Below are 10,727 nucleotides of genomic sequence, written 5' to 3'. Positions count from 1 at the left end.
ATGCAAATAATGCTTGTACTAAGGGAAAGAAAACAGACAATCAAACAAACACAAAAAAGCCCCACCAAAGAACACCCCACAACCCTTCTGCCCAAAAAATGCAGTGTAAGGATTAGAAATATTTGATACTTCTAGTCTTGGACAGGTGGAAAAACTCCAGTGACTGTGAATTAACTTAATTTGGAAAGTCTCCCAAGAGCAGTGATTCCAAGCTAGAGGCCTGCAGCTGTGCTGCTTCAGGAGAAGCTGTCCTTTCCCGAGAGCCGCTTGTGACTGGGGGTAAGGCAGCTCCCACCCCAACCAGGCGCCTAGACCACATCTCATCAATGGCACACTACGAACAGAGTAGACCCTAAAGCCCAGAGATTTGGGCCTCAACAGTTCTCCAATACTGGAGCAAAAAATAAATGGGAGACCACAACAGGCCTCATTACTAAACAAAGTAAAGGAAAAGCCAGAATTTATTACTTGAGTTTTATCTACACTAGCAACCTAAATGTTTTCTTCATCTCTTACATGATTGAGAAACAAAGAAAAAAGATTTCATTGCACCTCTGAAGAACAGCAGGTTTTGAATGGCTTGCTCAGCAAAACTAAGGGAGGTACCTTATTCAGTGCCGTTTTACCACATGCTCATCAATACAGCATTACAGCACTTTCCGTGAACTTTCGAGAAGCATCTGTCATATGCTAATTCACTCCCTACAGAGGGGGAAAAAAAATGCATGCATGTGAACACAAGCAAGGAACAAGCAAGGAAGTACAGTCATTTGGACGTTTCTTTAGGGCTATTTTAGCATACATATTTCTGTATATTAGAAAAAGAGAAGTCAAAACCAAAACAAACCATCCACAAAGCCTCACTGTATTCCTGCTCTCATTCATATTTTTATTATCCATACTAATTATTTCTGCCACACATATTAAGATATTTTCTACATTCAAGATTATCACTAATGCAGAAATTGATGCAAATTCCAATTCTTACTACACAGTCAACATGAGTCCATTTATAACTGTCCACAGTTTACTAAATAAGGTCAAAAGTCAGCAGTGTTAAGTTCCTCACTCTCCACCATGCATGTATTTCAATACACATCTTGAGCAACATTTGCTTTCACCACAAACTTTTAACAAATTTGAAATGCTTTTCCCTGTTATTTGAAAGGCTGAATTAAAATCCATCTCCTTAGTAGGGAAAAAAGATGACTTCTGCCAAGAAACTGACATCAAGTCTGAACACTGAATAAAACCAATCTCCTCATCTGCCTCTCTGCGCAAATCCTGGCAACCCAGTGTTTTCATGTATGCTGGACCTCAAAACCCTCATGACCAATGCTTCTTTGACAAAGCCTCAGGTCTCAGTTTAAAACAACTTCAAGTGAATATGGTGCTGTACCACCTATCTCACACATGGTACCCTGTATTTATCATCCAGTGGATCAAACCTTTTCAAAACATTTACTCACCAGTAGGTCATTTCAAGATAGTTAAACACTGCCATCAACAGAAGTAGGGTCATATATGACTACCTCATTTCCAGCATACTCTGTCAAACTGCATCTCCATCTTTTTGTCATAGACTTAGCCTAGACACTTAGCTTTAAGAAAACAAATCTGACTGTTATTTCAGTCATTCTGGGAATAACTGTCAATATCTGATTTATTTTGTTTTTGCTGGATTGTCGTGGTTTAACTGCAGCCAGCAACTAAGCACCGCAGAGCTGCTCACTCACTCCCCACCAGTGGGATGGGGGGGAAAAGAATCAGAAAAGTGAGAAAACTCGTGGGTTGAGACAAAGGCAGTTTAATAACTAAAGCAAAAGCCATGCACACAAGCAAAGCAAAACAAGGCATTCATTCACCACTTCCCATGGGCAGGCAGGTGTTCAGCCATCTCCAGGACAGCAGGGCTCCATCACCTGTAAAGGTTACTTGGGAATACAAATGCCATCACACTGAACGTTCCCCCCTTCCTCCCTCTTCCCTCAGCATTACATGCTGAGCATAACATCATATGGTATGGAATATCCCTTTGGTCACTTGGGGTCAGCTGTCCTGGCTGTGTCCTCTCCCAACTTCTTGCGCACCTCCAGCCTCCTCGCTGGTGGGGTGGAGCAAGAAGCAGAAAAGGCCTTGACTTCGTGTAAGCCCTGCTCAGCAGTAACTAAAACAACCCTGCATTATCAACACTGTTTTCAGCATCAACCTAAAACATAGCACCATGCTGGACAATGTCAACAGAGTACCATTTAAAATACTAGCTCACAAAAATAAAAAAGTATTCTCATATAAATAACAATGGTTTTTATTTGGAATATGCTTTACAGCTACACTGTAAGATTACTAATTGTAGTAGGATGGAAGAAGTAAGTCATATTCATTGACAGGACAATTTATCCCAGGATTAGTTTACCACTACACTACAATACTACAGGTTTATAATTTTTCCAATTACCTTGTTTGGTCAGCCCATACAAATGTTTCAAAATAGTCTGAAAATATTCAAAGTACATTACTTAATGTTAAAAAGAATGGTCTGCACTATATAAAATCTATCTCTATGCTTCCAGGTGGAGGTTTTGCAAATTAGAGGCCTGAATTAGAGTATCTAAATTCACTGTCTTAGCTTCGGATGTGCCAAACACTACGAACAATAAGAAAAGAGGAAAGCATATAACCATAACCATATAACAAATAACTGTTTCAGCTTTGCTGGAGAACAGAAAGATGAAGTTAAGAGGTGTTGACTATATGGAGCTACTGAAGTTGTTCGAAAACCCATTGCCTAGATTCAGTAGATATTTCCAGACCAATATTTCATTTAGTTACGAGTAACTTTAAATCAAGTACCAAAAGCATGTTTTAATATTCAGCTTACCAATATTTCACAGAAAGCAAAAATATTACAACTGTGTATCACAATGATATAAAATATATCTCATAATTTTTGTTATAATACTATACTTTCCAAAAATGGTAGTTCATATATCCTATCTTTTACCAATTCTGTAGGTGTTCTGAGTGAAACAGAAAAATGCCTAGTTAACATGTTGAAGAGAATTAAGATTCCTTCTGATGCTCTCAAAAGGCATCCCTGTCAAAAAGTTCGTTTTTTTTTTTTAAATTAAGAATCTCGTGTTTTTCCTTGAATTAGATGACGAATCTTCTCAGTATCTTTTTCTATACTTTTATTTTTAGGATCAATCTTGAGAGCTGCTTCATAATCCTGGAGACCTAATATAGAGACATTAATAAGCATGTCAATTAAAAATGCAAGAGCATCCTCTTTAGCAACTAACTGGAAATAACTGCTCCCTAGTCATATGCATAAAATATTGATCTTGGGTTTTGCTATTGAGCAAGATGGAATCAGAATGACGTTATTTACTGCCAAAAGTTAAATCCAAATTTATATTTTGTTTATATTATTTTACAAAACTTTTTAGTGGAAACACTACCACATAAACATTTTCGGGTATTGAAACATGAAAACAGAGCCTCTTCATTCACACACACACATATATATACACACGCATGCAGGAGGAGAGTGTTCAAAAGCGTTCTGCAGAAGAGAGAAAAATTGAATGACAGAATGAAAGTGCATGAAAACAAGAAAAATAAAGGGATGAACTGTGAATATTAGAGCTTGAGGAAAAAGAAAAGGCAAACCATGAGTACAGAAAGTAAAATAAAATCTTGTTTAATTGTTTTTTTTATAAGGTTTCCAAGTGCAAATGAAGCTGTAAGGGAATGGCAAAGGGATTCATAGGTAGAAAACAGTTAACTGATGGGAAAAAGCTTAGTATTTCAACACTGACATTTTGAATATTCTTCACTTTCTATTACAAACTTTCACTTGTAAATTTGCCTTACAAAACTAAATTGATACTCTTACAGAACTCAGTAGGGGCACTGTTAATTCAGGTGTTTTCACACAAAACACATGTACTTCATGAAACATTTTGCTCATCAATACAGGTTTCATACATCATTTTACAAAGATATGTTACTAAGCACTTCATAAGCAAATATTTTAGAAATATTTCAGGTTATTTTAAGATAATTTGTTCTATAGTTGGAAATACTGTAAATATAATCTTAAAACCAATAAAACATTGCTTCATTAACAGCAAAATTAGTGCAACCTAGTTTCATATCAGTTTGCATCCCACATTTGAATGTTTCCCGATGCAAATACCTCATCTTGGCCCTCTCATTCATTCCTCACTAATACCTTCCATGTCTACCAAGCTCCTATGGTCAATAGCTGGCCATTATGCACACACAGACTGACGGAATAGACCAAACAGAGGATACACAACTCGCTAAAGCCTTTCCCTCAACAGAAAAACTAATTTGTACTCCTTAAATTAGGAGTACAATCAACTTTCTTAAAAGTTGCAAAGATTTTTCAAGTGGAATTGCAATTAGCCAGTAAGTTAAAAAAAAAGGAATGTGGTATAAAGGCTCATAACACTCATAACAAAGACAGACATTGATTGTATAGGCCTCCTTTAACATCCCTCCCGAAAAAAAAAAAGGTGTGAGCAGTCTCACTGAGCACAATAGAATTACTTGCATGTCACTATAAATTCATGTGCATGTTTTCACAAAATCAAGGTCTCACCTTCAGTATATAATTCCAGCTGACAAAATGCTGTTCCACGTCTCACATATGCTTTTACTCGAGCATTCTCATTATCAGGAACAGGTGGTGTCAGTAGTTCTAGTGCCTTTACAAATGAAAACACCCAAAATATTTAGATTTTCCATAATTTTGTTTTTTTCTCATTTACACACACTTCTCTCACCTAATTACTATTATTCTACAGTAACATAATAACTATTCAAATAGAAATAGAAAATAACTATTCGAATTTAACTATATGGCTTGTGAATCTAGTCATTAAGATTTGTATCTGTCACCCCACAGTTTGCTAAATACAGTTTCATTGCCATGGCTAAAAACTGACAAATACTATGTTAAATGTTTATTACAGTCAAATAATGTATTCTATTTTCATACATGATATTAGATATCATGCTACAAAAAAAATGCAGCCCTAAAAAAAGCACGTCTTGTAGTAGTAGTTACTAGAAAAAACAAGTTTCAAGCCTCAAGTACTTATTAGTTCAAAAAATAATAATACAGGGAAAACTTTGGCAAAATGATTGCGGTGCCACTTGAGATCACTCCTCTCTCATTGCACAAATAATGGCTGCTAAAATATTAAGATGATACAGCTGTTCTTTAAAAATGTCTGTTTTGTTGGGGTTTTTTTTAAGGTATCCTCCTCCTCACCACCACCTTTTTTTTTTTTCCTTCCCAACAAATGAAGAACACCACAACATAATACAAAAGGTATCTGTATATATTTTCTTTTTTTCTGCTCACAGTTGTCTTTTTTTTTCAAGTGTATATATTGCTACACTATTTTACTCATAAAGAAACATGTACCTAGTCAACATATGGCCATTCATCCCAAATGTGTGGAAGCATGGTTTGGGTTTTTTTGTTGTTGTTGTTTTGTTTTAAATTTCTGAAAGTTCATTCATCAATCACTATCAAATTTTAATCTTTCACCATGGCTTCATTATATCAATTTTGAATTTAAAAATTTTGAATCACACTAAGTATTTACAGATCTGCTTGAAACAGAAGCATCACAGTAATATATCACAATCATGTATAAGATGGCAGTCTGAGAACCTATATATTTATACCTTAGAGGAATCTTCAATAGCTTTATGTAAATTTCTCAGTTTAAGGTGGCAAGCAGCACGATTCAGATACAGTAGGGGAAGCTTACTGTTTAGCCGCACTGCGAGGTTATATGCGTTTACAGCTGCAAGATAGTTTCCCGTTGCAAACATTTTGCTAAGTGTAAAACAAAAAGTGAAACATGCACTTTGAACAAGGTGATACATCACAAAATAAATACCTACTTATGGTTAATAATTCATTTTCAAAAATTTGAAGTTTTAGCAGCTTTTACTTGGAAATGGCCATTTATAGCCTTTTCTGAGAACAACATAGCTGAAGTTCAGTCGAACTTGATGCTGACAATATAGCATATAGACATACAAGAAAAATAGTCACTGCTTAAAAGCAATGAAGAACAGTAAGAAGTGGACACATCGATGCAGACACAGGACTAATTTTGAAAGCTATGTATCTGATGATGATCGCCTAATCAAACCTTTCTGTATAACACAGCTATATAAATATACGAGTATTTTTATCAAATTCCTAAAGTTTTAGACAGATGTTTCACCTCTCAATAAAAACTACAAGCGAAAGGAAATCCACCTAGGTATAATATTGCACTGAATATGCATTATGTGTTCACAATGATTTTGCCCATCATGAGCTTCAGCAATTGAATCTCATGACTTCATCAGATTCAAACCCTGTAAGCTGTCAATACATTCTCTACTATGTAGACATTCACCATCTGTGTCTAGGATAAATAGAAAGTATCAAAACTAAACAACAGACACACACTATATAATTAATATTCCATTTTAAATACATCTTCAAATAGAATCTAACTTACTTTCCTTTGTCCTTTAACCAATCTGGATTCTTCTCCTCTTCTTTTAAATCTTCCAGCTCAGACAAATCAGCACTTATTGTTCTTCGAGCTTCTCTTTGTTTACGTAGCCACTGTAAATACAAAATGTGCAAATGTTATTTCTGAAGGACAATTCAAATGCAAAAAAGGATTTTGCTTCATTATCTTCACTCCTATCAAAAGAACTCTATTTGCTACATATTTTGGACAGAGATAAATATTTAATAATGTCAGATATTAAAAACTTCAAAGTTTCCCCAAATAGTTTATTACTATGTGAGAAGTAAGGTTACTGCATCACTAAAACATTTTTGTTTGCTTGTTTTGGAACTTCCAAAATGACTCTTTGGGTTCATACAATACAGCTCAAAACAGCTAACTCTGAGCTTCTTTTTAAGAACAGAGAACTTAAAGATCTTAAATATAAGAGCAAAGACATTTCAAATTTTGTACTTCAAGGAATTAAATTAATATTGCTGCCTTTTTTTTTTCCCTCCCAAAAAAAGGGACATGCTATTTATTAATCTGCACAATCACATGCTTGGTGAAAATAATTTTTATATAAAAGTTTTTCTTTAAATCTTAATTTAAATAAAACCTCCTTCCTTGGAAGATGAGAATATTGCATAGGTAACATTCCTTGGCACAGGTAACATTTTTGGCAACTTACTGAATACATGGTAAATAATTCACCACCTTGGAAGACAGTAGAAGCATCACACTAAAATAGAGAGCAACCTTTACCTCCTCCTCTTCTGCGATGCGAGATTCTCGGAGAGCTGTAGGAAAAACTCGTGATGTAAAGTTGATTTTAATTGTAGCAGCAGATCGAGGAGCTGGTAACTGTTCTTCCTTTAAATTTTCTGAAAACATACTATAGGAACCATGACCTATGAAAAGAATTGGAGTATTGGAAATGAAAAACAAAGCAAAAGAGATTTTTCTGGTTTTCTACTAAAGTCCAAACTATACCTAATTTAGAAATTCTGCACATCAGAACTAAACCTCTAATAGCCTGAGAAAGGTTTAGACTTGTTCTTTTGAAGGGAAAGTTCAAAAAAAGTTTATTCCTGCCATCTATTTTCTGGCTACATTATCAGTCACAAATGAACTTAAACTCCTCTTACACCACTATCTCTGTCACTTATATGATTATCTGACAGCACAACTGCAAGAGCTAAAACTAACTTTACCAAAACAAACAAACAAAACAAAAATGAAACATTTTCTGTTGTTTTAGTTCCCTGAATTGGCTCTCTGTGGGGCCAAGACATGGGATAGAGAGAGCAAAAGGAGATTGCCTATTTCTGTGAAAACCAGCAGTTAGGTAACTTAGGGTAACGTGATCTCTACCCACAAAAAGTCTGCATTATATTGTCAGAAAGGCTTTCTGTTTTACTTTTCGAAAGCTTTGAACAAAATCTGCCCTTGTATTTCCAAAGACTTAAACGAGAGCTAAGAACTCTTATGCTTTAGCTCAATAAATTGCCTGAAAATAAAGACATTAAAATAACTGCAGACCAAAAGAATTAGTTCAGTATGGTGGAGACAAGGATAAATGATGAATTAGAAACATGTAGGAATAAAGTTATAACCACACTTTAAAGAATGATAAAATACACTTCAATAATACAACCTTTAGTAGGTTTGAGTCTGGTCTTGGAAGTTCCTTCATTAGGAATCCTAGTTTTGTTCATTTTTTCGTTTTTCTTCTCCTTTAATTGCTCTACTTCTTGATGTAGTTCCCCTTCTTTTTGTACCCTCTTTTGTTTCTCAGCATCTTTTTGCTGTTTTTTCCATAACTCCAACTCCTTAGTGACCTTCTGCCGCTCCTTTTCTTTGAGATCTTCAATTCTTTTTCTCTCTGCTTCTTCTAGCTGTTTGAATGATAAACCTATGAGATATGTAACATCTGATAATAGTAAGATGACTAAGTAAAAGTTACCATTATTTTCCCAGTTTCATATCCCAAGCATAGCATCATCATTAACGTGATCATACAAGCAGAGTTATGAAAGATGCTTAAAAATGACTGAGAGTAACGATTTCTGATTAGCTTTAAAAAGCGATATCTTTTATCTATTTTACTACCACTACTAAGGTATGATTCAGAAACATTCATAAGTAAGTTTTACTTGTAAACAATTAGTATCCTAGCCATATACCAACACAGATCTCTGGAATATACAGAAATGTAAAATATATGGCTTCCTTTTATGAACTATTTCTTATTTCTCCTCTTCTCTTTGAGATTATTAGATAGGCAGAGATTATTAGATAGGCAGAATAGGTACTTTGCTGCTAAGAAAGTCACTAACTGCAGTTCATTTTGGTCCAAATTGCATATGCAATCTTAAAATTTCATTGTATACTTTAAAAAATCCTTTAAAACAGAAATGAAGTGACCAGACTTTTTACATACATAAAAACTTTGAAGAAAAGAATGTATTTTAAAATACATATAAAATGCAGAACAACAAAGATAAATATACACACAAAAGGCAATGAAAAGCAAGTCTGATATAAAATATAACAACGAATAAATCGGGTTTTTTAAACAATCAGTCTTTTTGACAGTGCTAAATGACTAAACACTTGTGCTGAAGCAAAGGCCACAAAAGATGAGAGTTTTGCCACATTACTGTAGTCTCCTTTCAACGGACAAAAATCTGAGTGCCTCACCAAAAATTTTTGTTAGTATTACTAATGGAAAATGGCAACTTCTAAGTATTTTTTCTGTATCATTTTCATATTTTGTAACAGATATGTTTTAAGTACAAGGAAATAACAAGGTTCTCCACGACTGTAATAAAAATGAGTACTTTTCATATTTTTTAAGGTACATTTAATCAAGCAGCTGCCAGATTAGTCGCTAATTGTTTACATGTATGTGTCTTGTAGAGTTCCTTCTAAGCTTACCTTCATTGTGGCCTCCAAAGCATATTTTTTGTGTTCCTGTTTTGTAATTTTTTTTTCTTCTGTCTCCTCTTTTGCCTTTTCATGGGCTTTTAGAACAGCATTCTCTCTTAGATATTGCAGTTGCTCCTTGTTAGCTTAAAAAACATATAACTATTTTAGTAATTTAGGCCTGAAGTTCTACTGTTATGCACCATATTCATAAAAACAGGGTTTCTTCTTGCTACTTTGTCTGGGAAAATGCAACATGGTTCAAAATACACAAAGCAGTCTCTATCAAGCCCATCTCTAAAAAAGAAAAATTAAGATTTGCTTATACACAAAACGTAAGTTTTACAAGAAATATTGCTTTGTTTTGTGTACACTAAAGCCACAGACAAACTTTATCTGTTTTCATATACTTTCTATTTTTAATAATGAACAACGAGGTTTAACTTAGCAGACACCTAGCAGCAGAAGTTTCACATTTCTTATTACAGTTTGTAAAGTTTTGGCACGATTTGGGTTTCTTAGATGCAATCTACTTCCCACAGTAGAGAACTTACCATTTGCTAGAGTTAGGGAATCCCACATGGCCACTTCTTTTTTATATAAAGTGAAAAAAATTATTCCATTTCCAATCTTTGCTGTGCTATTTGTGTCATCAATAGGAGCATATAAAATGGCTTCAAATAAAAAGGGAGGGATGCTTACCTATAAAAATACAATTAATTTGTACTAATATTTACAATTTTTAATTATATCTCACATACTCAAAATACTCAGTACAAGCATACAGTAAACCTCAAGAAACATATGCTATTGACAAAACTAATTTGCTTAGTATCCAGTACAAAGATTCTATGTTTTATTTGAGCTGATAAAAGAGATTGAAACAGTTGGTTCTTCAGCACTGTAAGAGAAGCCATGGACCTCAAATTTGGAATTATTACTCATTAACATAAGCAGATGTGTATAATTCAGGCCGTTTATGACAGAAAAGGCAGCTGGCACCAACTTAGTAGCAAGAGCATTAGTACGGAGAAGGAGCAGTAGTAAAGCCATTATCTCTAGTGCGATAGGTGTTTAACAGCCTGTAGCATACAAAGGGAAATTATAGATTAACAATTATAAAAGATTATAAACTTGACAGCGCTGCCACGGTGTATTAAGCGTGTGCTTTTTAACAGCGCTACAGAGTAACAGCAAGCCACAGGCCCACGGGCGCAACACATCTCAAGGCGGGGACAGAAA

General features: G+C 34.7%; 2 protein-coding genes across 2 annotated transcripts; one reads left to right on the top strand and one right to left on the bottom strand.

Moving 5' to 3' along the window:
* Positions 1-225: 225 nt before the first annotated feature.
* On the top strand, positions 226-1,601 carry LOC104165610 (chromosome unknown open reading frame, human C15orf65). The gene is given in 4 exon segments (XM_009705281.1): positions 226-279; positions 1,194-1,360; positions 1,362-1,486; positions 1,489-1,601. Coding segments are annotated over 3 exon segments (393 nt in total). The 5' UTR covers positions 226-279; positions 1,194-1,205.
* A 1,092-nt stretch (positions 1,602-2,693) lies between these two features.
* On the bottom strand, positions 2,694-10,183 carry DYX1C1 (dyslexia susceptibility 1 candidate 1). The gene is made up of 8 exons (XM_009705280.1): positions 10,040-10,183; positions 9,498-9,631; positions 8,215-8,455; positions 7,323-7,468; positions 6,561-6,670; positions 5,728-5,881; positions 4,631-4,736; positions 2,694-3,237 (listed from the first exon to the last, which is right to left on the bottom strand). Exons 1-8 carry the CDS (start codon positions 10,065-10,067, stop codon positions 3,128-3,130), a joined length of 1,029 nt encoding a protein of 342 aa, XP_009703582.1. The 5' UTR covers positions 10,068-10,183; the 3' UTR covers positions 2,694-3,127.
* Between the last annotated feature and the right edge of the window lie 544 nt (positions 10,184-10,727).

The sequence above is a fragment of the Cariama cristata genome, unplaced genomic scaffold, assembly GCF_000690535.1.
Source record: "Cariama cristata isolate BGI_N322 unplaced genomic scaffold, ASM69053v1 scaffold22648, whole genome shotgun sequence".
Classification (NCBI taxonomy): domain Eukaryota; kingdom Metazoa; phylum Chordata; class Aves; order Cariamiformes; family Cariamidae; genus Cariama; species Cariama cristata.
This window is presented reverse-complemented; position numbering and strand designations above follow the sequence as displayed.